This window comes from Pipistrellus hanaki, assembly GCF_964339955.1.
Source record: "Pipistrellus hanaki genome assembly, chromosome: 9".
In the NCBI taxonomy this organism is placed as follows: domain Eukaryota; kingdom Metazoa; phylum Chordata; class Mammalia; order Chiroptera; family Vespertilionidae; genus Pipistrellus; species Pipistrellus hanaki.
Window position 1 is genome coordinate 50,701,429 of NC_140511.1, and position 27,349 is coordinate 50,728,777.

At 42.3% G+C, this 27,349-nt stretch overlaps 1 protein-coding gene and 1 pseudogene across 8 annotated transcripts in view; one reads left to right on the forward strand and one right to left on the reverse strand.

Annotated features, from left to right (window-relative positions):
* The window catches only part of TEAD1 (TEA domain transcription factor 1), a 256,121-nt gene extending 232,850 nt beyond the window's left edge, over positions 1–23,271 (forward strand). For all 7 annotated transcript variants that reach the window (XM_084893780.1, XM_084893775.1, XM_084893776.1 and 4 more), the window contains 4 exons: positions 5,171–5,311; positions 9,847–9,999; positions 15,742–22,618; positions 22,697–23,271. In XM_084893780.1, coding sequence (XP_084749906.1) covers positions 5,171–5,311; positions 9,847–9,999; positions 15,742–15,855 — 408 coding nt within the window. In that variant the 3' untranslated portion in view covers positions 15,856–22,618; positions 22,697–23,271. The remainder of the gene's footprint in view (positions 1–5,170; positions 5,312–9,846; positions 10,000–15,741; positions 22,619–22,696) is intronic.
* Positions 23,272–23,656: 385 nt separating this feature from the next.
* LOC311628436 (large ribosomal subunit protein P1-like) lies at positions 23,657–24,653 on the reverse strand (annotated as a pseudogene). The gene is made up of 2 exons: positions 24,510–24,653; positions 23,657–24,067 (listed from the first exon to the last, which is right to left on the reverse strand). The product of its transcript is annotated as a large ribosomal subunit protein P1-like (transcript).
* Positions 24,654–27,349: the final 2,696 nt, after the last annotated feature.

Below are 27,349 nucleotides of genomic sequence, written 5' to 3' on the forward strand. Positions count from 1 at the left end.
GTTTTCATAATGTGTGTTCTTTCAGAATTTCATTTGGATAATTCTTGTCATAATTACAGGCCTTTCATTCCCAATTAAAATTAGTTGGCATTATTTTGGTAATTCAAGGGTGAGATGGTGGGAGTGGTCCACCTCAGGTCCAGGCAATAAGGAGGTTGATTGTCTATAGAGATTGTTCAGATGCCAAAACCATCTAAACATTGTTCTCATTATTATCACCATGTGTCCACAGTTCTAACAGTGCTATTGATAAAATACCCCTCAAGCACTCGTAGATTTGGCTCAGTGGATACAGAGTTGGCCTGCAGACCGAAGGATCCCAGGTTTGATGCCAGCTAAGGGCACGTACCTGGTCAGGGCTCGTGCATGAGGCAACCAATCGATGTATTTCTCTCACATCGGTGTCCCTCTCTGTCTTCCCCTCTCTCTGAAAATCAATTAAAAAAAACCAACAACATATATATATTTCCCTCCCTCCCCCCTCAGGTGAGGATTAAAAATAAATAAATAAAATACCCCTAAAAAAAAATAAAATCCTCCGTTGGCCTGAGCTCTAAACTATTGGGGAAGTCAGTGTTGTGTTTTATTTCATATATGCTTTACATATATAATGTGCTTCAAATGAGCACCCTTGTATAACTTATTCATTTATCACTAATCTTTTAATAACACATGCGGATTCAGCTTTTCATTTCTAGGGTGAGTTCTTAACAGTTTGGAATCATTTGAGCTGCAGTATCCAGGCAAGGCTTCTTTGCAGGTTAAACAGTAGAGTCAGAAATGAGCAATGATGACACAGTAATTATGAGGATGAAGAAACTCTAGTTACTTCATTCCTGTCATTCTCTGTTACTGCTTCAGGAGTTCTTATGTTTAAGATTTACAATGAAACAGTGATGATTATTTCTAAAAATAATTTTTGTCCAATAAAGGAAGAGGGTCTTAAAAATGATCCATTCTAGTTGACAGAATCTAATCGGTATGCCCTGGCTTGGGGCAACTCCTTTCACCAGTGCTACTTGAAAATGGAAACTCAGAGACGAAAACACAAAAGCTGTGAAAACTTTCAGCAATTTCACCAACATCAAATTAAGGTGAATACTATTCTGAACTTGGTTAGCACTTTTAATTGTAAATATGGACAGATTACTATGTGTTTTTATTTCTGTGTTTGCTTTAGATCTTAAGTGTCCAGGTTTGCTTACATTGCAAATCTTTGACTTCTCAAAAATAATGCCATGGAAATTAATAGAAAGAAAAATAGAGCATGAAAAAGAAAAAAAAAACACATTGTTCTAGGGAGTTGTGGTATAATTCTTAAGACATCTCCCTCTTTGTTCAATCCCTGAAATAAGGTAGACAGTTGTTTTTTTTTAAAGAACCTAATTCCATTCACTCTCCCATTGTCTCCTCCACCCATTGCTTATTTTCATGTGCCTCATCCACACTTCACCCCTTACACCACAAACACCTAACTGCTTTTGAATACTCATCAGGTTTTCACAACAAAATTGTAAGTTTGTTTAAATTACAATATTAGCTAGCAGCGCATTTATAGCTCACTCTTTCAAAGCAGGGAACTTTTTAATGCTGAAAGGAAGGTGTTGGAGTTCTTAATCCTGAATCTTCAGCACTCTCCTGGACCCTGCTCGGTGCAGCCATTGTTGGAATAAGTTCTTCTTTGATCCCGCTCACAGTGTCAATTGTGGGAGTACTTACTCCTTGATTCTGCTCACCTATGTCAACTGTGGGGCCTCAGTTCCCCTGCCAGGAACTGGACCTTTACGGTTACTGGGTAGTGGACGGAGAAGACATGAGAGGTAATAGGCTCGTAGGCATATAAGAAAGCTTTATTACAGTCTAAGTAGCCATTGCTACTAAGTAACCATCAGAGAAAACCTTTCTTCAAAGGAGCCTCACACAGTAGCTGCTGCTAACATAGCAGCCATTGCAAACACAGCAGTAAACACAGGAGCCATTCCAAGCAGCTGCACAATGGCTGGTTAATAACACATCTTTACAGTAACTTAGACAAAAGAAGTTTCTTGCCAAATAGTGACACCAGCCTTTTGGGTCATAGAAGGGCATGCCTGCGCAGTACAGTAAGATTGCTGTGTCTTTGCTTTTGCACCTGCATATAGCAGATTAGCCTTGAACACTCTGATTAGGATTCCCATGCTCAGATTGGCCTTGAACATCTGGCGCACTCTAGACAGGGTTCCCACAGAAGGAAAGTAAAAGTAATTTCTGATGCACCTTTTCTGCTTCGCATAAACTCATCATTGCACTGCTGTTGGGAAGCATCTTAAATGTTCTTCAGTAGTGCACATACTAACTTACGGAACACCTGGGCAATGGAATAGTGTACAGCCATTAAAAAGTATGGCTGTTCATTTTTTTAATGGCTGTTCTTTTTAATACTAATGTTCTGTGTCAGTATTGCATGAGTTCTAAGGTGCTGGTACAGATCTATTTTTTAAAACAAGGTTTAGAAGAGTGCTACTGTTTTGGCACGAATGTTTTTACATTTTTTAAATGCTAAAACTTGTTGGCACAATCTCCATCATAACACAGCCTTCCCTCAGTCTTGGTGGGGGATTGGTTCCAGGAACTTCCACCGATACTAAACTCCACAAAAGCTCAACTCTCTTACGTGAAACGGTGGAGTGTTTGCATAGAATCTACACACATCCTCCCACATACTTTAAAGCATCTCTAGATTACTTATAATACCTAATGCAATGAAAGTGCTATGCAAATAGTCATTAGGCTGTATTGTTTGAGGGAATAATGGCAAGAGAAGTCTGTTTGTGTTCCATGGGCCTGTGTAGTACATGCAGCAGAACATATTTTTTCGAACATGTTCAATCCACACTGGGTTGAATCTGCAGATGCAGAACTCATGGATAAGGAGGGCCAGCTGTAGTTAAGATCATAAACCCCACGCAGAAGATCACTGTGATCCCGACACCACAAAACACCAGAGCCGCCTTTCAGAGCCACATGTTCTCCGCTGGAGGCAGAGCAAGGCAGCGGCAGTTCTCAAAGGCCCACGCTCAGGAGCCTGTGGAAAGCTGGGTGGTGATTCCAGTGTCAGGGCTCCAGGGTGCCTCCGATTGTCAGCACCTTTCTCCTCTGGAGGCCAGAGCCCAGGGAGATGCCTGGGTAGCTCAGGTACAGTCTTCAGTTAGGGAACTGCACCTGTTTTTCCCTCCGCTAAGCAGCTCTTTCAAGGAGCCAAATGGCAAGCCTTTCTTTGAATGTGAGAAAAATGCACACCTGGGTATTTTTTACGTATTTATCATTTAGGCCTCATATAATTGGAAAAAAACTAAATGTGAGGGAGTGTTGCTAAATTTATGGGTAATATAAAACCTGAAAAGTACCATAAAAGCCGAATAGGACCCAGTAAAGGGGCTATATACTGGTGGTTAGTAGCGATTCCTAGTTCAGTTAAGTTAATGACTGCAGTTGAGCACTGATTTTAGCTTTGCAATTTTTGGCACATGAGGTGAAAGGGGGAGTAGAAAGTATATAATACTTTTTATATGAAGCCAGAAAATAGGAAGTTTTGCCTAAGGAAAAGGACATTTCCTGATACTCAAGAAGGAAATTCAAATATAGATCTTTATTAAAAATATGGAGAGATTGACTCAGGCTTCATGGTGGTCGATTCGTGCCTATCAGGGTATTGAAACTTCAATCAAAATGTGCCCAATCTCTCAAAATATGTGTAGTCTCATCTGTATGTCAGGTTTCACCAGTCACCACAGTAGTCCAACTCTCCTCTCTCATCGGACTGTTGTAAAGGGCTCCTGACACTCTTCTCCATTTACGCTCAAAACCACCTCCCCCCACCCCTCTACCTGATGAGCAAGGGAGTCAGGAGACATTCAAGAGACAGGAACCTTCTGTCAATACCAGATGCTAGCCTCCCAGCCTCATCCTGAAGCATGATGCTGATCATGTCATTTCCTTGTGCCAAAACTTTCAAGAGGTCCCCTTTCCCGCAGGGTACAATCCACACTCTTTATTTAGCCCTCCACAAGCTGGGTTCAGTTGCATTTCCAAACTCGTACCTTTGACATGGTACTGATCTTTTATCTAAATTATAACTATTGCATGTATATCCTACATAAGGTTGTAGTCAAGTCCTATATAGTGTTTAGCATGAGCGTTAAATGTATGGAGGCTTATGTTAAATTATAGCATTTTTGTAAGTGAGGGTTTAATTGCATCCAATTTCTCTCTAGATGCCTAAAGTTTCTGTTTTGTTTTGTTTTTAAATATATTTTTATTTCAGAGAGGAATGGAGAGGGAGAGAGAGATAGCAACATCAATGATGAGAAAGAATCACTGATTGACTGCCTCTTGCATGTCTCCCTTTCCCCCCAGTGGGGACTGAGCCTGCAACCCAGGCATGTGCCCTTGACCAGAATCAAACCCGGGACCCTTCAGTTCACAGGCCAATGCTCTATCCGTTGAGCCAAACCACCTAGGACCTGTTTTTAAATATGTAACAAATGGCCAGTCAGCTGTCAAGTCTCCTATTTTTTTAAATATCTCTAAAAATTAGTGAATCTGAATTCAGTTCATATACATTTGACCCTGGAAAAACATGGGTCCACTTATAACATGGATTTGTTTCAACAAATGTTGTAATGTATTTTCTCTTCCTTATGATTCTTTATTTTTTTCTCTAACTTTATTGTAAGAATACAGTAAAATAAATATACAGAATATTTGTTAATTGTTTAGATTGACAGTAAGGCTTTTGGTCAATAGTAGGTATTAGTAAAGTTTGGGGGAGTCAAAAGTTGTTGCGGATTTTCAACTGTGCAGGAGGCAGAGCCTCTAATCCCCATGTTGTTCAAGGGTCAACTATACATTTGTAAAGACCTCATGGATCTTCTCTTACAAGGATACAACATTACTTCGATACAGAATGCCGGAAAGTAAAACAAAATAGATTCATGTAGCTGGTCATTTCCAGGGAAAACTACCAAATCAGTACTCTCTTCCAAAAAGTGACCAAGGGGCCAGTGCACTGGTTTCCAGATGAGTATCACCCCCTAGCCTCCACTCAGGAGGTCGGACCCTGACCGCTACTGCTGGTTGCCATGACTCCTGCGATGAGAGCATAACCCTCACCTCCATTTCCTTCCAACAGGCCGATTTAAACTGCAATATTCAAGATGATGCCGGGGCTTTTTACTGTGTAACCAGTCAGTATGAGAGCTCTGAAAACATGACAGTCACCTGTTCCACCAAAGTTTGCTCCTTTGGGAAGCAAGTAGTAGAAAAAGTAGAGGTAAGTTGGCCTCTGTATCCTGGAACTTTCTTTCAAGGCCAGATTATTGCTGTCCTTTAAAGCTTTCTGGGGTAGAGTTTTACTTTTTTTTTTTTTGTCTCTCTTTCTTCTGACCCAACCCCACCCCACCTAACTCACCCCCCCCCATTACTTCTAAAAAGGCAAAATGGTTTGAAAGCCACTGAAAGAAGGCCAGGAGGAAGTCCCACGCCAGCCCCCTTGACTGTTGAAGTTGGCCTTCCCACCCGCAGTGTTTAGTCCTGCAGGAGGCCTCATTGGGGGTGGCCTGGTGTGGGAGCTGCCGCCCATCAGATGAAGCCTTCCCACCCACCCATGGCAAGGGCACTCCCAGACACTGGGAGAGGGGCCACAGAGTGTGCGACTGATGGGCACTGGCCTTCTAAGCCCTGGTACCTTCCGTTCGGTGGTGTTGCTTTTGCCATTTCTACCCCTTTCATTATATTTGTTTTAACCCATTGTACGCCCCCCCTCCACACACACACACACACACACACACACACACACACACACACTGGGGATTGAGTGGACCTTCCCCACACGCTATGCATGTCTATTAAAACAAAAATGTTTTCCTTAAGTGCAGACCTGATCAACTTTAAAATCATTTTTCATGAGGATTTTCAGCTGAAAATATTCAAGAACACCCAAATTGTAATATACTTATTTTTATAATATTCATTGCAAATTGTTTTTTTAAATTAAATTCGAAATGTTGTGGCATGTGGGGATGGTTTCTGTTTTGGACGTGGTTAAGTCTATTCTACTACAAACTGGGACTAAATACCTATTTTTGGCCTTGTAATTTTAAGCCTCCATTTCTTTGAAAAAAAGTATATGTTTGTTTGATTAGTATGAATGATATTTGTAGTTGACATTCCATTGAAGGTTTTTTCAGTGTTTCTGCTCATCCCCCCACAATGGATCCACGTTCAGTGAGAGGCTTTTGTTTACAGCAGCCCTGGACCTCGGAGGTCCAGGAGCCCACCTGACTGTGACAGAGACTTTGTGCTGAGGCGAGAAAGAGACAGAGAGAGACAGAGAGAGACATCAGGGAGTGAGAAGGAGGAAGGGTGGTTCATTAAGCTTAGGGGGCATGAGCTTTACTAAACTGGTGGTAGTGGGAACCCAGTAAGATATTTGAATAGAACTTAGAAACTGACTGCATATTTAAGATTAAAGAGGAGGAAAGTCAAAGGTCATACACTTTATCCTTGGAAGGACAATCTTGTCACCAGCAGAGAGAAGGAAATGGGGTGTTCAATAGGAAACAGGACATGATTACCCACCCATGCAAGGCTAACATTTTAGAGAAGGTAAAGACCGAAACTATTAATTGGGAATCCTAAGCATGAGGATAAAGATGGGGATGGAGACTTAGCTGCAGAGAGAGAATAGCCAGAGCATGAAATAAGGAGTCAGTTTGGGAGCAGCAGCCAGCCCTGCAGTGGCTGGAAGGGAGGCACAAACCAAGCAGCAGAGGGCAAACAGGGAGGGAGGAGGGGAGCCGAGTCAGGGCGGTGTCTGGGAAGCTTGGGGAAGGCCAGGTGAGAAGGTGGCTATGAAATGAGACAAATCTGGAAGGCCTAGAACCTGCTCACCTCCATCTCCTCAGAGAGGGAGAAAGCAACGTTACCTGCCCATGGTTGGGAGCCTGGAAGGTCAGTGCTGGGCACTGCCACCCAGTAGCCAGCTGTCAGGGCTTATCTGTAAGCGGACTTCTTGCCTCAACAAGCACATGTGAGAAAAGGTGAACCAGACAAGTTAGTTTCCCCTATTTCAAATTACTCCTCCTTGTGTGCCCAGATAACACACCCACAGCTCTCTCCTACTTAGTTCAGGGGCCACTGAACTCTCGAACTGATGAACTCTCGAACTCTCGGGAATTTCCATGAAGAAGGCAGTATGAGTGTGGCAGGTGGAGTTTTATAATTAAACCTTAAATCCACTTAGAATGTATTTCTGTATTATGTGTATAAGGGGAGACTGCTATATTTTCTCCCAAATATATAGGTATCTGTTGAAAACCACTTATAAAGTGATTCATCCTTTTCCCACTGAGTGGATCTGTGCCCTTGATGTTACCACATAAACTGGGAGCTGCTTCTGGCATCTCTCTGTTCTCTCCACCTTGTATCTCCACCCTGTACCTCCACCTGTCCCAACGCCACACTTACCTCCTTACAATGGCCTGATGGTAGGTTCTGATATCTCCTGAGGAAGTGAGGTTCACCCATCTTTTTTAATATATTTTCTAGGTTAGGAACCAGCATTCATTCTTCCAAATACTGAGATTGTTTTAAAAATGTAAAGAGAGACAAAATCTTATTTGAGCAATCTTATCTAATTGATTTCGATTATTATTTTCGGATAAATTGATACTCAGTCTTTCTAATCAAGAACCTATTTGTATTTTCATCTCATTTCATCTATTATAATAAGAGTTTAGAGTTTTTATATGTATAGATTTATTCCTTTCCGGGTAGTATATATTTCTAAGTATTATGAAATTGGTTGAATTTAATTTTCTACTTCTAGATTTTGATTACTAGAAGAGAGAAAAGTTCTTGGTCTTTGTATTATCGATTTTCTTTCAAAACATTTTGCCGTATTTATCTCTGGTAATTTTCCCTTAGATTCGTGGCTTTTTTATGTATATAAATCTTATTGGCAGCTTTATTTTATTGCTTCTTTTCCAATTTTTATGCCTGTTTTTTAAATTATTATTTTCTCACCTTTTAGTTTCCTAAAACCTCCAATGGAGTTGTAAAAGGAAATAGTGTTATATAAGTAATAGTATCCCTGTATAGTTCCTGATGTGAGTAGACATGTTTTGGGTGTTTTTCCATGTAGGATATTTGTTCTTGGTTTTTATAAATCGTTTTTGTTTTTACATTTAAGTGCTTTCTTTCTATAAATATTTTACTTAGGATTTTTTATTAGTAGTAACTACAATATTTTATCAAATGCCTTTTCAGCAACTCTAACTATATGACTTTTCTCTGATTTTTCTCTCATTTGTTGACATCATCTACCACAGCATTCCTGAACAAAGTCCTGCTTTGGTTACAGTGACTCACTGTTTGCTGTTTTACATAGCGTTTTTGCATCTTAGCCTGTGCTTTTCTTTTTTTATTTCTTTATCAAATTTCAGTATTGAATGTATATTAGTTTCATAAAAATAAGTGGGACACCTCCCTTTTTCTGTGATCTGGCATGGTTTGAATAACATTGGAAATAACTATTCTTTAAAGGTTACATGGAACTTGCCTGTGAAACCATCTGGTCTTTGTACCCTTTTCAGCGGTATGTCTCTAAACAACTTCTAGTCATTTCCACCATCACTGACCAGTTGAAGTTTTCTACTTAAAAGGGGTCGTTATTAGCAATTTGTATTTTGCTAGGAAGGCACCCTACCCTCTAGGTTTTTTCTGCTATTTTTGCTGTTAGAGGTATGTGACGTAATCTTTTGTAAATCTTCTAATCTCACTGCAATTGTGGTTTTGTCTCTCTTCTTTTTTCTCCTTATGCTTGTGAAGTTTATTTTAGTTAGTCTTTTTCTACAGAACCAGTTTTTATATTTATTCTGTCTGCATTTTTAAATTTGATTGTATTTATTTGCACTTTTATCTTTATTAATTTCCTATTCCTGGTTTTTTGTTGTGTTTTTTTTTTTTTTCTTTTCCTGTGGTTTTGGTTTGCTGTGTGAGGTGGTAATTTCTTAAAGATGTGCGTTTAGTTCTGAACTTGTTCATCTTTCATGATGAAGACGTGAAGCTGCTTCATTAAGTTTCCTCCACTTGAGCTTCATTGCATCCCGTAGTTTTTATGTATTTTCCTTTTCATTACTCTTTGGATAGTTTGTAATTTTCTTTTTAATTCTTTTTTGATCCCAGGTTTATCCAGGAGTGTATTTTTTACTTCTGATGCTTCAATGGGATCTTTCAACTGCATACACCCAGTTATTTCTTTTCTTTTAAATTAAAGGCATAAATAACTAACAGTCAGAGGCTCATGATGAGTGTGAAGCCGTTTTTCCTCAACTAGAGAAATTAGCTGAATTGGTTGCTGGCCTGTGTGGCCTTATCATAGTAACGAAGGGTTTTCTTTGGGCTTTTTGAAGACTTGGGAGAGGCTGGTGCTGCTCTTACAGATCTCTGGGTAGAGAATCACGACGCAGGTGGATATATTGCCTTCTGACCTTTGCTCAGGACTTACGCAACTCTTCTTTAAAGCTATCACCTCTTTTCTTTTTTTATGAAACTGACGTCATTACCAACTGCACTAACAAAGCACCTTCCAATTCTCTGTTAATTTCCAGAAAAATAATGAATTCTGAATCTGGCATTAATTTTGGATACTGGATTTTTAAAAATTAAGTTAACAGCCATAAATAGTACCTTGTATAGCAGACATTTCATGTTGAAAAACTACAATGCTTTTACAAGCAGTAATACCTTTTTCATGTATTTTGAGGTCAAAAGTGTAAAAATGCTCAAATCCTTTTTCTCTCACAGACGGAGTATGCAAGGTTTGAGAATGGCCGATTTGTATACCGAATAAACCGCTCCCCGATGTGTGAATATATGATCAACTTCATCCACAAGCTCAAACACTTACCAGAGAAATATATGATGAATAGTGTTTTGGAAAACTTCACAATTTTATTGGTAACTATTTTGTCTCTTCCCTGTTTTGGCAGACTCAGCCCTGAGGCTGGTGGGGAAAGACTAGGGTGGAGGTAAGGGTTTGGGGGGATGGGGGGTAAAGTTCTGGGAGGCACCGGGACCTGGGCCAAAGCAAATGGCCTGGCTGTTGGGTAGGGCCTCGGGTAGTCAGTCAGCAGTTGAGTCCACATATTTATAGGGTAAACCTGGCCTTGGTTTAGCTCAAGTCTGTAGAAGAGAAGGGTTTTATTTGTTTATTTAATTTAGACTGTGTGAAGGAACTGGCAGGGGGATTTGTAAGCTTGACAGAATTGGAATTCAGGAGGGTCATAAAAAGTGATGGACCTAGGTTCTCAATTCTGGCCTCACATTAGAAGACCTGGAGAAAGACCTTGGTATCTAAATATCCTGATACAAAGACTAAACTGTGTCCATTATTGAATCAGGATCTCTGAGGACAGGACCCAAGAAAGATCCCCAGGTAATTCCAGCATTAGCCAAGTTTGGGTCTTAGCAGCAACATATTTGAGAAATCACAAATGAGGCAAAAGCTGAGTTAGAAGATTTGTAATTTGAGCATACCTTGATTCATTTTCTGGAGGATTTGCAAGGCCTTATAAGAAGTAACGTACATATGAGCTCTCAGAACTAGAAGGGATGTACGTTAGAATAGAATGTCATGACCAGGAAGGGTTGGAAATATTTTCCAGAGGCTGAAAACTGTGATCAAAACTTAATGGGCAGCTAAATGAAAAGGAAAAAATATTGGTGTTAAGTGTCCACAGGGCAATGCTGCGTGGGAGTTTTCCCCCCTTAATATTTAACTTTAAAACAAATTTCTCATGGAGGCTTCACTGGGGGACTTGGAAGGTTATTACAAATAGTCTTGTCCTCAAAATATACCTCTAAAATATATATAATAATAGGTTTCATAAGGCTCATTTTAAAAAGTATAACATTCCTTAATTAAACTGAAGGAAAAATGCCAAAACAAAACTTGGTGGGAAGTATTTTTGCTGAAAGGGACAACAAGGCAATATTGTGGTCAAATAATATTGTGGTCAAAGATCCCTTTGTGACTGGGATCAAGGACTAGAACACTAAAAGCAGGAATTCTTTACCTGGAGTTTTTGGATTCATTCAGCCCATGGTTCTCAGGCACTGGTGTGCTGGTGGAAAATAAAAGGCTCTGGCTCAAACTACACCCCCCCTCAAAAAAAAAAAAAAAAAAAAAATATATATATATATATATATATATATATACACACACACACACACACACACACACACACACACACACCCTGATTGTAAATATGCCCTCCATGGGCAATTTCAAGCTATCACTGGTTATCCAGCTCATGAAAGTCCTTAATATTTAACAATAACTTTCAGCAACCAGTAGGAGCCAGTTCCTTCACACAATGTAAAAAAATAATAATAAATAAAAATTTTAAAATGCTGAGGTATAAGCCCCATTTCAAGGAATAACATCAGCATCCCCAGGTAGTTGTGCACACAGGGTTGAAATCCCTGCTCTAAGGGACTGGCCAATGAGCCAATTTTCATTTATTCCATGGAGAGAACCTCAATGGCCTCTTAAGTGTATTTAGTTCCCTCTGAAATTTAGAAACTAGCAGTCTGGGGGAAATTTGGAAAACATGTTCTTTAGTGACTAGTCTTCACTGGTGCCCTTTGGTGAACATTGAGCAGTCCAAGGCTCCAGGTGCTGGCAGGTCCTCGTCACATAGAGACGCCCTTGTATTTAAGAACAGATCACCTTAGTGCTTAGCTGAGCAGAAGGTGAATGTGGCATCCTGCTATGGACATGAAATAGCCTCAGGAATGAACCACAACTCTCTGGGTGGATGGCCACTTCACCTCTCTTGGAAGGAGTTTCAGCTATTTTTTTAATTTTTATTTTTTATTTTTGAAACCCATGAATGCTGTGTGTTTCAGCATTTTAAAGAATATGTGCTCAGTCTTTAAAACCCTCCCTACTTCACAGAGCATAGCCGAGGACAATAGGCCTGGAAAAATGAAAAGCATCTATTACCCATAAAACCCATGTAACTGTATGGGTTTTGGAACATGTGGCTTCATGCAGCATGACGGCTGGAGAACGGCCCATGTTTAATTAATTTCAGAAGGTATCATCAAGCAACTACGTAAATTCCTCTAATATGTAGAATTAGTGGCTATGGATAAATATCTGCTCGAATACTACTGTAGCTCTAGAAAAGCTGAAAGTAAGCCCACACACACATAGTTGGTCCGAAGGTTGTGGGTTATTGTTAAGCTGAAAGTAAGCCCACACTCCTGGGTTATGAGAACAAAATCATTTCATTGATTACAGGAGCAAGAGTACCTTTCCGTTTTTTATTGGGGTGGGGGTAGGATCATAGTCAGGGTGCCAGTTGCTGGACACCGTTGTCGGGTTTTACTAGAGTGCCTCGGACACGAAACCTGTGTCTACAGGACCATTTCCAGACCCGATGGCCTGGTGGGCTAGACTGCCTGATTTCATCAGGATTATTTGGGAATTCAGGTGAACCTGTAGAAGTGGGCCTTACAGACAGACAGACAGACAGACAGGAAGACGGCAGGTGAACCATAGGCCAAGTCTTCCTTTTGAGGTTGAACTCAGAAATACAGGTGGCTAGAAACTTTTTTTCTTTCCTCCTTTTGAATCTTAATCATAAAGTCTAAATAGGATGTATTCTTTCATAGAAAATTTGCAAGAAAGGAGGCTACATCACAGATGTTTTAGGCACATGTTAAACCTTTTGTAAATGTTACAACATGAAATTCTCAGTACAGAATTATGAGTTCATTTTTATTACTATTTTATGAATAAGGAATGTTAGGTCTACCCTAACACATTAGGTCACAGAGCCGGTGATAGACATAAACTAAGACTTGAATTGATGGAAAAGACACTTTGCAGACTATTTCACGATCATGGAATCAGAAGACTTGGGTTTCAGAGCCAGCTCTATTTTCTGACCTGGGGTAAAGTCTCTCCACCTTGATTCCCTCCTCCATTGACAACCAACGTGCTCAAATCTGTACTCTCCATCTCAGGGGTTATTAAGGATGTTTTCATTCATTCAGCTGAGCTCTGGAGAGATGGTTCTAGCTGCCGGAATACAATGCAGATAAAACACACACGGTCTCACAGTAAATCTTCGCCTGATAGAGGAAAGAGGCAGGTGCATAACTGATTGCAATACAAGGTCATAATGGCTGTAGTTACACTTGTGAAACGGGCACCACAGAAGTACAGGATACTGTACCTGAGCAGGTACCTATAGTTGGGTGAGGTGCGGAATTCTCGGGAATGTTAAAAGATGGTGTTTAAATTGCCTTGGTGAGTAAACAGATATTCTTCAGATTTACCAAGAAAAGGGCCATGTCATGGGTGCATAGTTAAGTGTCAGGTTCTAGGATTTGGTGAATTGGACAGGTGAGGCAGCCATCCTGGAGTCTGGTGAAGGAAGCAGGCATTCCCCGAGGAATTCCCAAATGAATGTACACTGAATGGTGGCTGATGGCTGCAGAGCTAGGTACATGGTGCCAAGGAAGCACGTATAGTTCTGGAAGTCACATTCGGCTTCCCTAAGGAAGCAGCAGTTGAAAGGTAGCTGCTGGATGAACAGGCAGAGGGGCCGGGAAGAATACTGCAGAGAGGCAGGCAGGTAGCGGCAGGTTAAACAGAAAATAGGGTTGTGTAGCTGCGAAGGACAGGAGCACAGAGCAGTGAGCTGGCCAGGGAGGAAGGGCCAGATTGGGCAGAGGCTCCTCCGCCTAATAGGATGAGAACAGGTTTTCTCATTATCCTAAAGTTTAAAGTTTAAAAGAGGCCATTGGGGTGTTCTGTTTTGTTTTATTTAGAGAGAGAGCCATTGTTTGTTATTCCACCTATATATGCATTCATTGGTTAATCCTTGAATGTGCCCTGAGTGATCGAACCTGCAACCCAGGTGTATCGGGACAGTGCTCTAACCAAATGAGCCACCTGGCCAGGGTCGAATCACGGTTTAAGCAAGTGTGTTGTTGTTAGGTTTCTGTATCTTACAAGGGTTTTGCAGCTGCTGTGTGCCGATGGGCCTCGGCCAGGCAAGGGTGGCTCTTGGGGAAGGAGTCCAGGTGAGGTTGGTGGTACCACGGTAGTGGAAAAGGGAGTGGATTCGAGAACTATTCAGGAGTAAAAGCAACAGAAGATGGCATTTGTTAGGTATGGTGATGAGGGAGAGAAAGGGAGGTTTCAAAGATGAAAGAAATACTTGCTTGCTGTATTTGATCTGTGAGGGAAGCAATAGGAATCAAGTGTAGAAAAGCATGGGGGTAGCAGTATTGAAAATTGCCTAGAAAAAAACAAAAGTAGATAATCCATTATTGTGTCAGTTGTCTAGAGCAGCATGATATAACGGCTAAGAAAAAGGTCTTCAGCATTAGACAATTGTATTTCCTTAAATAGATTAATCCCCAGCTTCCTTCTTTGTCAGAGGAGGAGGGATATAGCACCTGCTCGTAGAATCACTGTTATATCACATGAGACAATATGTGTAAAGCATTTAATACTGAGTACATGTGTACTAAGTAGTTGATACATGTTGGCTGTTATTACATGCCTTTTCATTCATCCAGCAAATATTTATTAAATGACTATTGTGTGCCAGGCTAGGTACTGGGGAATGTGGTCTTCAAGAATTTGCAGCCCAGTGGATGAGATGGGCATTTTCAAAAAATGATACAAATCTAAATGTATTTACAAAGGTACAGACTGCTGTGATGGGAAAATTACAAGTCCTGTGGGACTTTATTCTTTAGTCAGGGACCATACACACGGAGGCCTGAAGTGTAAGGGAAACGAAGTGGGAGAAGTAGCCTGATACAGAGGGGGGAATGAGACCCACGGCAAACTGGATGAGGCTCTCAAATTCGAAATCTTTGAAAACACTCATGTAACGGAGTCAGAGAAGCATTTTGAAGAGGAGAGTTGGGTTAGATTTGCTTTTAGAAGGTTCTTCTGAGAGTGGCATGGGGGGTTGAGAGAGTGAGGAGAGGAACGAGGTAGGGTCCAGTGGGCAGGGGCTGCCATGATCTGGGCTAGAGGACTCAAGATCTGAACGGAGGCTGAGACGGGGTATGAGGAGGAGAAAGATGGACTGGAGACACTGGACTCAAGAGGGGAGGCAGATGTTTCAAAATACATTTTGAAAAGTAAAGCCTACATAAATTAAAAGAAGAATCCTTCGGCATGATGCTACCACTGTTCCTTCACTCAGCCTATTTTTTACTGATCCAGGCACTGCTGGTTAAAAGTGGCAAGCAAGGCACTCATGAAACTTATGTCTATCATTGGCTATCATGAAACAAATCTAATAAAGGTTTAGGAATAAGATAGGAGACTGTTCCTAGGATAAAGGACTGTAGGAAATTGTTGTAAAGAAATCAACCTCCCTCCACACCCCCAAAACTCACACTAATTCTCTGGTCTCTCTGGGGCTCATATTATGCATGAGACCCTTTCTATAAGGTGCTTCCTACATACGGTAACTTAGATGGGTTTCAAGTCCAACCCGCAATATCCTAAATTCGTGCTAGAGTCAACATGAGGCTGTTGGACTTTAGACTGTTCCTTTCCGGGGAAATCAGAGTTGTCACAGCACAGGTGGAATATGCTTTCATTCATGTGGTGTTTTTCATTTATATATGTGTATATATACTTTTTTTTTTTAACAGGTGGTTACAAACAGGGATACACAAGAAACTCTCCTCTGCATGGCCTGTGTATTTGAAGTTTCAAATAGTGAACATGGAGCACAGCATCATATTTACAGGCTTGTAAAGGACTGAACATGGTTATTTATATATATAGATATCTGTATATACACACACACACACATATGTGCACACACACACACTCTCCATTTTCAAACGACTGACTGTAAACCTCCCCATGCAGGGGGGTGCCCTGGCCCTGCGGTCACCCTACTTTTCTAAGTTCTGTTTGAGTGAAGTCATTTTTCCATGTGTTCATACTCTCATCGTAGCTGTGAAGTTCTGGTACAGTTGTAAAAAGAGAAATCAAGTTGTTCCTCTGTGTCCCTCAGACCTGCAGCCCACAGTTCCTCGGGAAAGGTGAACCCTAGAACCCGTCTCTGCCCACAGAGGCCTGTTTCTAATTGTGGTAGTAAATATTCAGACAGAGCATTTGCCGTGGGACATTTACAGCCTTTATACAAATGTATTTAGTTCTTTCTTTTTTTTCCAACATAAAATTCTTGATTTAAGATACAAGTAAAATTAATCTTTAAATATAAATGTAAATTTAGTATAAAACACTAAGAATCTTTAGACTTATCTTTGTAACTAATTAGGGTGGAAGTTATGAAAGAATGTAATTCACTAAATTATTTTTTAAAACTTTTCTTTCATTTTGAAACCAAATGTTAAAATATAGCCTTAAGAAATGCTTGGTAGAAATATCCTAATGAGAAAAATTTGTACTTTTTTCACAAGGTTAAAACTAATCTCCTAATCCATTAAACGCTTGAACAGGTATTACAAAGGAAGAAAACTTCACCCCTTATCCTTAACATATATAGTATATTTAAAAATATAAAATTGTATTGTACTAATGTGATGATTGATTATTTAATGAAAAAGAAAAGATGGCTCTTTTTGCAATAAGTAGATAAATACTGAAAACCTAAACTTACAATGTTTATAGTCTTGTGTGTGCAGTTATATTTTATATGAACAACCAAATTTTTTTATTAAGATGAGTAAATATTTGAACCACTGAAATTTAATAGCAAAAAATTTTAATTGGCATGAATACTGCACTGTGAGCTACAAAGTATAGAAAATCATGTGGCTGGTAGAAAATTTCATCAACCAAACAAGGAAAAGGCTCATCAGTTTTAGCATCTCTGCTCCCCCGAAATTGGCAAGCATCCTCACTAGCCTGTGGATAAATTGTTTATTTCTGGTGATCCAAAAGGCCTATTAACCTGCTATAATTATATGTATATGTATGTTTGTGAGTACATATACATATGTAGCTATTCAACACGTATTTATTGCACACCTAGTTAGTGCCACTAAGTTTGCTAGGTGCTGATATGTATGTATATTTCAGTCTGTCTCTATAGCTCTAGATATATTCTCTAAGGACACCCATTTTCTTCTCACTCAGTAAGTCACAGTACTTATTTGACCGAGGTTTAAGAGGCCCACCCTATTTATCTGGCTCATGTGGGAGGTTCTCTTCTCAGGAGAGACTTAACTGATCAGCCCAAATATTCCAAAGCTTGGCCCAGGCAGACTTGGTGCATCTCTTTCTACAGGGCTTCGTTGGTAAACACCCACAAGGACACACCCCCAACTTCCCAGAAGAAAGTAACATTTTTATAAATGTTGGGGACATGCTAACACAATAGAATGTGAAATAAGTTTTCTAAGATGTGAAACATATCAAGACTTTTTCATCAAGCCAGAAAATAAAAACTTTGCTCTGTCCCATCCAAGTAACTTATATACCCACTTCCTGTCTCCCTGTCCGCTCTGACCCTGCTTGCACACTGGTTAGGATCCGGTGGTCTTAAGCATGAGAGTTTTCCAGGTTGGTGACCAGCAGAACACTGGGCCACACCTGGCCTCTTCCAGACCCATGCAACTGGTTCACTGGGCAGACCAGAGGGGAAAGTACAAAACCTTCCCCATTTGGAGTTCACACCCCTTAAGGAAACTAGTAGGAGGGCGTCCATCTTCTCTCCATAAAGAGACTGCCTTTTGTCCCCTGATTCCCAATGGGCCCTTGAAAGATTGCCCCCATTGTCTGCTCTTCCTTCGGATCTTCAGCCCAAGCACTGAAACTTTTTCTAGTGGTCATCCATCGAGGATGTTGCTTTTGCTCCTGTCTCTTATATTTTTCCTCAAGGGAACTCTCACTCTTCCAGGAGTAGGACCCCAGAACTAAAGGCAGGCAAATGACGCATGTGGCTTAAGGCCAGGCCATCCCAGAGCTCCAGGGAGAGAGGTAGCACAAATAGACCCAGGAGACCCATAAAGGGTAGTTCTATTGGCTGCAGAGAAGGGCATCCTTGGTCCCCAACTCCCGGTCAGGCCAGGCCTTCTGCTGCTTCATTGCCCTCCAAACCCTGTTATAGTTGAATTAGGGGGGCTTATATAAACAACCCTGAGGCTTATGTTTTGCTCTTAAATCTTTCTGCTTTATATCTTTTGCTCTAATATGTTTAAAGTTATTTCTTGTCTTATTCTTCTCAAATTTTCCCCAGGGCAGATCTTTTCCCTCTCGTATCCATAGGTCCCGTCATCCAAACCCTCAGCCCTCTCTCCATCTCTCCCAGATTAGACCCTGGAGTAGCATTTGTGTAAGATCAAATCTGAGTCTGTCTGAGTTTGTCTTTTGCCCTCTGTGGCCATATTCTCCCTCTTGGAAAGCTCTCTGCACCATAGTTTCCAAAGCACGGCCCTCACTGCTCTCCCCGCTGCTCTATCCCCTGGTGACTCTCTGCTGTCAGGTGTGATTCAGAGACATTGCGTGCTGTCCCTGGAGAATTTGGAGGCCAAATTGTCACCCCTAAGCAGGGGGTAGCTGAAGAACCGGCTGCTGGTCTGTTGCCATTCTTTTCCACCTAGGAAAAATCAGTACTTCTTCAAGAACATGTCCCAGAATCCCAGAACGTCCCAACTGCCTGAGACCAGTGTCCACCTCAACATTGTTGACGTTTCATACGAGGTGATCCTTTACTGTGTAGGGCTGTCTATGCATTAGAGGAGGTGTCCCAGCGTCCCCGCCTCTGCTCAATGGGTACAAGTAGCACCTCTTCCCTCAGTTGTCACAACCCAGAATGTCTTCAGCTATCACCAGTGTCCCATGGGCACAGAATCGCCTCTGATTGAGAATCACTGCCCTGGACCGCACAGGTCCCACAGACCATGTTTTACCCTGCGATAATACCTCTCCTGGTGTCAGATGCCAGGAGGCAGGTAGAAATAGTATTATATACAAGTGACATTGTGTACCTGCTGCTTCCCATTTCAGAACTTCTATTTCACATGTCTCTCTTGCCACAAGCATTTACGTTTCTTCTGTTGGTCACCCATCTTAGGAATCTTGCTCCTGTCTCTTGCATTCTTTCCCTCCTGCCAGGGGAAGCCGGGAACAGCTTGGTCACGATCATCCCGACGATCAAAGAGCATTTCTAATTGATCTTCAATCCTTGGCTTACCGGACTTAAAAAACACACAGCTATTTTCATTATTTCTCATAAGCTCCTGGGTCTCATTAGCAAACCTTCCATCATTTGGGTAGATTTTTTCTGCTTTCTGCCTGTTTGTATCTGCAGAAGCCTCGGGAACATGTCTTTTCACCATTAGGGATGGAGGAGAGGGGACTCATCCCAGGAGGTGGCTGATAAAAGGTCTTGTTTATTGAGCTAAAAGGGAGTACAGTCTACTCTCCTTCGCTGTGTGGGTGAGGACGTTGAGGCTCTCACACTCCTGCCACTTACCCTTCGGCCTCTTCTGGTGGAAGTTGTTCCTCTTTGGTGCTCTTGTATAAACGACCCCCACAAAATGTGTGGGCAGGGTCCCTTCAGCAGAGAGGGGAGGGAAGAAGCCCCCTGCCAGAGCCACAGCATCGTCCCAGGTGGCTGCTGCTTGCTGGGGTAGGCAGAGGTCACCACAAGCAGAGAGGCAAGCTGATGAGCCTTTTTGCTTCCTCTGAGTTCAGTTCACCTGCCACAGGCTCCAAGTTCCCATTGCTAAGAACCCCAGCAGCCAAGTCCCGCACGCAGGCCAGCCAAACGCAGGCCCCGTTCCAAAGCACTTGGTAGGCAGGTCCCCAGATGACTTGAAAACCCAAGTCTTTTTGTTTCAATACTGTAGTGGCTTCAGCAGTTTGTTTTTTTGTAGAACCATAAATTATTTCAGTCACAAGACGACAGTCAGTTTTACAAACCAGGTACATATCATTGGTATGATTTTGTATATGCTCTGGTACACTGTCCACGTCCCAAACGAAGGGAGAACCAGCCTCGTTGGTCCGCGTTCTCACGGACGCCCTGGAGAGGACATGTCTGCACCGCTCACGTCTTTATGTTGCTGTGTCTGCGGCAAAGCCCTGCCCCTGTTGTTTGTGAAAAGCCTTAACTCTCTGAGATGTCGCGTGTAGGGTGTGCAGTGTAAAAGGCTGCCTCGGAACTGTGAGCCCTTTTGTAAGCTGGAAGCATTTCTCTTACCACTGTTACTCATTTTAGTAAGTTTTCAATTCAGACCTGCCAAAGCGTTCCAGTAAGCAGTGCCTTAGATACATTAGCCGCGCCGCCAGCCTTGTCTTACACCTGTTCTCAGTGCCCACTGACTGATTGGCCCTGTATTTAAAACAGAACAAGCAAAAAGCGTTTCCCTTTTGTTTATTAAGCCCCCTTTTCTCCAGTTCTACAAGAAACTGACTCCTTGGTCTACAATCGGAAACTGAACGTGAGTCAGTCCTCTGACCAGACTCTCAAATGTAGATACCAAAACAAACGGTTTTTGCAACTTCATAGTTGACTATGAAAAGCAAATTGTACTTTTTAAGGTTGCCTTTTAAATTCACGACCAAATACTTAGCTATTTGTGAATCTTCTGCACTCCAGCATGAAAGTGCCTTTGGTTTGAGATTCCAGCTTAGAAAAGTGCTGCCATAATACCGATCACTTGTAGAAAGACCAAAAATTTATTGAGATCACCGTAATGCCTTTGGTTTACCGGGATGAGTAACCAGCCACAGGCCTCTGTCCGCAAGAGCCCAACGTGGACCCCGCCTGCTGGGAGTCTGTCTACCGTGGGAGAGCCCCCGCCACCGTCCACCAGGAGCACGCTGCCGCAGGAGGGACCCAGGAGCTGCTGTGTTTGTGTGTGCCAATGACCCTGGTGTCATCTCCACTCGTCCCCCAGCCCTGCACCCCCCGTGCGGGGGCAGTCACACTAACTGCAGACTCTCGGCCAGTGGATGGATTCCATGCTCCATCTATACGGAGGCTTTTTGTCCTTTCAGACGACAGTGCGCACTTCTGTGTTTCACACGACACCATTTTGCAAGTTGGAAGCCTCAAACTGAGATGACAGTGCAGAACAAAAGTGAGTTAGGGTTATGACAAGTGAAGTGTTCTTAGGGCAAAAATACTGACTCCGAGTGTCTTGTCTGACTGTGCTATGAGAAACTTCCAAAGAGCACCATTCACAATTCGGCGTTTTCAAAGAAGGTTCCAGCCCTCAAAGGGGCCGTTTTTACAGCCCGTATTGGCTTTTATCAAAACCTTGTGTACATTGGGAAAGCTGATAGAGGTGAGAAAGAGGGGGGAGAAAGACAAGAAGGCAAACGCACTAGCCAAACAAGGAAAAAAGATGTTTCTTTATCAATTTAGACTTAAAAATGACATCAGACGTCTTTGAAAGTTAGCCTCTGAACTCTCAAGGCATGTGTTCCGTCTGTCTCTACTTAGTGTCTAAGAGTATACCCTCTCTGGGCTCTGAAATTTCAGGAGTGCTTTCTTTCCACCAAGTTGTGAGTGGAATTCTAGAGATTTCTACAAGGAAAAAAAAAATCAAATGGAAAGGAAAATTACCACAGATTCTAGTTAGCTGCTTGAATTCAGGCCCTCCCTGTCACTGAACTTATACCAACAGCCTGGAAGAAGTTAGACAAATCCCTGTTTCCTCTTCTCTTTTCACGTGTCACTGCGCTTTGTTTGGCAATAGTTTTCTCTCAGAAACTCATTGCTTAGACTGTTAAGAATGAAGGTTTTGTGTTTAAAATGTATTGCATCGCAAAGGATAGTTTCACCGAAGTCATGCACCATTAAATAAGATGAAATATTTGTATTTATTGTCCAACTTCTTAAGCCGTAACTTGCTTAATTTAACTCTGTGAATCTGCATTTGCATTGAGTCAGTCACACGTCACACTACATGTTAGTATTTGAAATGGCATTCATGTTCCCCCCTCATTCATCCTTCAATGGGGTCCAATTTCAGTGGGTCCCACTGGTCCAGTTGACCCTCTTTCCTCTGGCTCCCGCCATGAGATCATTTCCCCTTCCCCTTTCTCCAAGAGAAGCTGAAAGAATCGAGGCGTAAATCAATTGGAAACCAGTCTCTGATTTCCTCTCCTTTTTTTGCATCAGCCATTTTTGTGTGTGATTAGTTTCACTGTGTAAATTAGGTACTAACTGCACTTCTTTAAAAACAATCTCCCTGTTACCTCCTTGAAAGATTCACTTCAGTAGGCCTTTCTTCAATAGGCTCATGACTGCAGATAAAGAAAAACTAAAAACAAAAACAGTATGTGCCTGAAAAAACAACAACGAAAACATTTTTGTAACATTGGGGAAAAAAAAAAAACCTGAATAGCCTTTAATTCTTTAATATGCTTAAATGTTATGTAAATCGGTTTTTGCCACGTGTGTTTGTTCACATTCTAAATGACTTAATGGGATTCTCACAGTCTGTGTCTTTATGTCACGTGTATAAAATGGGCTTGTGATGTAAGCGTTTCATCTGGTCGGTGGTCCCTTTGATATTGTACTGCTGCTGGGAGTGGGCTGTGGAATTTCAGGAGTGCTTTCTTTCCACCAAGTTGTGAGTGGAATTCTAGAGATTTCTACAAGGAAAAAAAAATCAGAACCTTAGAACCTTCGGGTACTAAGGTTCCTCTTGGGGAGATTGGAGAGATTGGGGGGTGGGGGGGGGGCAAATTCTCACACACATTTTCTTAACCTGTGTGCAGAAACTCTCAAAAGGCGTTTGGTTAAACCTCTTGGCAGTACAGTATTCTTGTATTTGTTAATGTCTGTGTTTAGGTACTGGTACCTTTTTGTTTAAAAATGTTCTAAGTGTTGGCTTTAAAGTGAATTTATCTTTAGTATGATAGTTATATGAAAATTATAGGGTTTGTGTGCAGAGAATTTTTTTATAAAGTGCTTTGTAAAAAAAAAAAATGTATTCTAGCTTTCGCGGTACATATGTGTGATAACTTTAATATCCATGACAGTTAAGTGCAATTATTTCATCACTCTAAAAATGCTATTTTTGTGTCAGTTCCTGCAGGTGTTTTCATGTCTTTGCAAAGTGACACATTTTGATGCCTTCTTGATAAAGTGGTAGACATTTTGTAGCTTTCTAGAAACTTTGTATTCATACGGTATCAATGAAAAATAAAGAAAATGAAAGTGTGGGTCACCTTTTTTATCTGCAAAAGTGTGTTGTTGAAAATGAACTACGCTGTCTGTGTTCTGGGTGCTCATAGGAGGGACAGAGAGAAGAAGGTTGAGACCACGAGCCCTTGACAGTGTCCACCAGGCTCAGTATGGGGATGTCAGGTGTTATGTCTAGCCGGGTTTCTTTTTGTTTTTAAATATGTTTTTACTGATGAGAGAGAGAGAGAGAGAGAGAGAGAGAGGGGGGGGGGGAGAGAAGAAGAAGAAGAAGGAGGAGGAGGAAGAGGAAGAGGGAAGAGGAAGAAGAAAAAGAGAAACATCCATTGGCTACCTCCTGCACACCCCCTACTGGGGGTCAGAGTCCGCAACACGGGCATGTGTAGGAAATGAACCATGACCTCTTGGTTCCTAGGTTGACACTCAACCCCTGAGCCATTCTGGCTGGACTATCCAGGTTTCTTTCATTTATTTTTATTTTTTGCACCAGAGGTCAGCTTTTATTGAAAGTGTTACAAGAGAGGTTTAGTCAGAAGGACCAAAGCCTATGTCATCATCAGATTCCTCAGATTCTTCTTCCTTTGCTTCCACTTTTCTCAGGTGGGGCAGCAGCGGTGAGAGGCAGGACCTCCTGCTGGTGCAGCACTAGCTGCAGGGGCAAGTCCATCAGCCCCTACATTGCAGATGAGACTCCCAATGTTGACCTTGGCCAGAGTCTTCACAAATAAGCCTGGCCAGAAAGGTCCCGTAGTTATACCAGCTGCTTTAATGAGGGCATTGACCTTATCCTCCACTGTCACTTGGTCGTGCAGGATGAGGGCCGAGTAGATGCAGGAGAGCTATGAGACGTAGGCCTTGGTGGGGTGAGTGAGGGGCGCGTGTTGCTGGGTGTGGTGCTAGTCTCCGGATGAAGTGAGGACCTCGCCCCAAAGCACCCTTAGCTTCCCCGGAAGAAACCAAGCATCTTACAGGCACCTGGGGAAAGGGGCTAGCCATGTTGCTTAAAAACATCTACAAGTCAGTCCATCTGTCTGACTGTCTCTCTTGCTTCAATAAAATTGACATAAGTTATGCAGAACAACTTATCTGTGGATCCCAGGCAACTCAGGAACCCTGCCCCACGTTCCATGGTACCAGAGCAGGGCCTTGGAGAACCAAACGGCGCACCAGCTCAGCCACTGAGCGTTTGTTATTGTGAACCTAACTTGCTGGGCATATGCCAGGAGCCAGGGCAGAGCAGAAAGTGGGCCCAGAGGTAAATACAACGTGGCTCTTGCCTACCTGGTGCTTAATTCTCAATAGTTGGGCCACACGTTGAGCTGCAACCCCAGGCCCTGCTCTCGGCGTCACCATGGCATTTGTGTGATTCAGGTGTGCAGCACACGTGTATAAGGAAACCCTGGCTTTACTGGGGTTTGACTGCATGCTGAGCAGTGGCCCAAGTGTGTTGTTCCAAAGTATGTTGTTGTTGTTGTTGTTTTTATTTCCAGAATAGTCCCAACGACAGTGACATTACTACTCCCAAACAGGCTCTGAAATGATAGGTCATCCAAAGTCATGACTAGTGAGTGGTGGAGCCTTCAGTAGGCCACCCTGACTCTTCAGCCTGAACTCCTGGCCCCTGGCATTCGGGCTCACGAGACTCCATGGAAGCAGGCTGGGGCGAAATCTGGATGGAGGAAAGGAACGACTTTCTTAAACAAAGATGGCCTCGGGCTGTTGACAATGGGACCAAATGCATCTTGGGATCCTTCAGGATCCTCAAAGGGTCTTGCCTCTCCCCATTTCTTTGAAATTTTGAGGGGAAAGCCTGCCTCAAGTCCCAAGAGGCACTGCTGGGAGTGGGAACAGAGAAGAAACAACATTCCAGCTCCTTTGAAGAGATGTTTTCAGCAAGCCACTGTTTGAGAGGCATGCAGCTGACCAGTGTGCTGCATGAGGCAGAGGGAGGGGGCTGTGCAGCCTTTGGCTGAGGCCTAATTGTATGGAAGGCACCTTCATACTCACTCGTCACTACTTCCTTTAACCCACGTGCTGCTGAATAAAGAAAATCATTTCCTATAAGGAAACAGAGGCCCAGGGAGGGGTCATAAAAGCTGGTAAGTGGCCAGAATTTAGAGCTGGGAAACTTCCTGCCTTGCAATCCTGGCTCCAGCACTGGTTGCATGGTACCTTCCCCTCCAGCTCCTCCGCTAAAGCATGGGGCTTTCATCCTTCAAAAGCATCCTTTGTTAGCGCCTGCCGTTCCAGCCATCGGAGTTCAGCAAAGAGAGTGACACCCTTGGTAAACTAGTACCGATGAGAAGAGACATTGAAGGAGCGAAGGGAAGGGTGGTGAAGTCTAGTAAAACCCATGACCATTTCTTCCTGCCTCACTGCCACAGGGGACTAGTAAGAAATAACTACTACTTACTAAAAGCCAAACTAGCTGCTGTTAGGTAGTCAGTGAGCAATTGATATCATTCCAGTAAAAAGCGGTGTCCTGTGAGCCTGTGAAGCCACAGACTCTCCCAAGCTGCCTTGGAAGGCACTTTTCTGTTTATTGCCCACGCATCACATTAGTCTAGGTGGTAACCAGCAAATAGGCTGCGTTTTCTTCAAGCAACAGTCTCCCGTTTGCTTTGGTTCCCAAGAAGCTCAGACTTAAAAGTCGCACTCTGTGCTTATGACAAGGAACAAACTAAAATATAAAAGCACAGGATGATCGAAAACAAAGGATACAAACTAGAAGTGCAAAACACCAAAAGCAAGCCCATTTAGCTATATTATTCTTATAGTATAGCTCAAGGAAGAAATTATTACCGGAGTTCATGAGGATTACTTCAAAATAAGACCCCAAAAATGTAGGGCATAGACCATTTCAAAAATGTGCTATTACAAAATACAAAGTAATGAACCCAACAACTGGAGACTCTACATTGTTTTCAAGCACACATGGAATTTTTATATAGTATTGACTGAGGCCCAGGGTCTGGAACTGTGGCCTGTGGGCTAAACCTGGCCTAATGCTTGTTTTTGTGAATATAGTTTTATTGAAATAGCCACTACTACTTGCCTACTTATTGTCGTGGCTGTTTTCATGCTACAATGGCAGAATTAATTAGTTGTAATAGACCCTACAGCCTACAAAACCTAAAATAATTACTACCTGGTCCTTTATTTTTATTTTTATTTTAATTGCTAATTTCCATCCTAAGCCAAAAGGCAAGGTCTCGCATACAATAATCTTAAGACATCTAGGTTTCCCTTTCCCAGTGTGTAGATGTATAGGGACTCTGGCAAATGGCTGTAGGTTATTTCTACAGTTCCCTGTGGGGCCAGGCTCCTTGGTTGCCATTTCTTGCTGTCGATCACGGTAATTGTTATTTTGCCTTTAACAGCTAACTACTGCCATCATGCCTCTGCTATATCAGAATCCATCAGTTCCATTCACACAAGAGAACCCAATTCCATGTCACTATCCCCTGCCATTAACCTTGGCTTGCAAGCCACCACTGAGTTTCTTGGCTGGTGCCCCATTCGCTACTGTTTGAGTGAAGGAAGTGTCTACTTGTTAGGAGGTGGGTCTTTAATTATAAATCCATCCCCATAGGATTGCCTCTGAGCCTTCTGAGTCCTGCCTCAGTTTCCTTCTGAGGCAATGCCAGACCTCCACTTTATTCTAGACCATCATTCCCTCCAGGCCTCAAGGAGCCATTTAGCAGCACGTGGTTTGGTTGACACAGGATCAACCTCAGTTGTCTTTGCCTGGATATTAAATCCTGAGTGGCGAAGGTGTGGGTTTTGTGCCATTGAATCAGCAACGAATCCTGGTGACCCTATGAATGAGTGATGTCCACAATGTCCTGTTCTCAACAACCTTGCTCAGCTCCTTTGGGCTCATGCCTACAGCTTCTTTAATGGAGTCAATCCCTCTCATATTTGGTCTTCCTCTTTTTCTGCTGCTTTCTAGTTTTCCCAGCATTATTGTCTTTCCCAAAGAGCCCTGCCTTCTCATGAAATGCCAGAAGTAGGACAGTTTCCCCCCACCCCTTCCAAAAAGGAAATCTGCATGGCCAGTAAACCTATGATACTTAACTTCATTAGTTATCAGGGAAATGAAAATTCAAAACCACAATGAG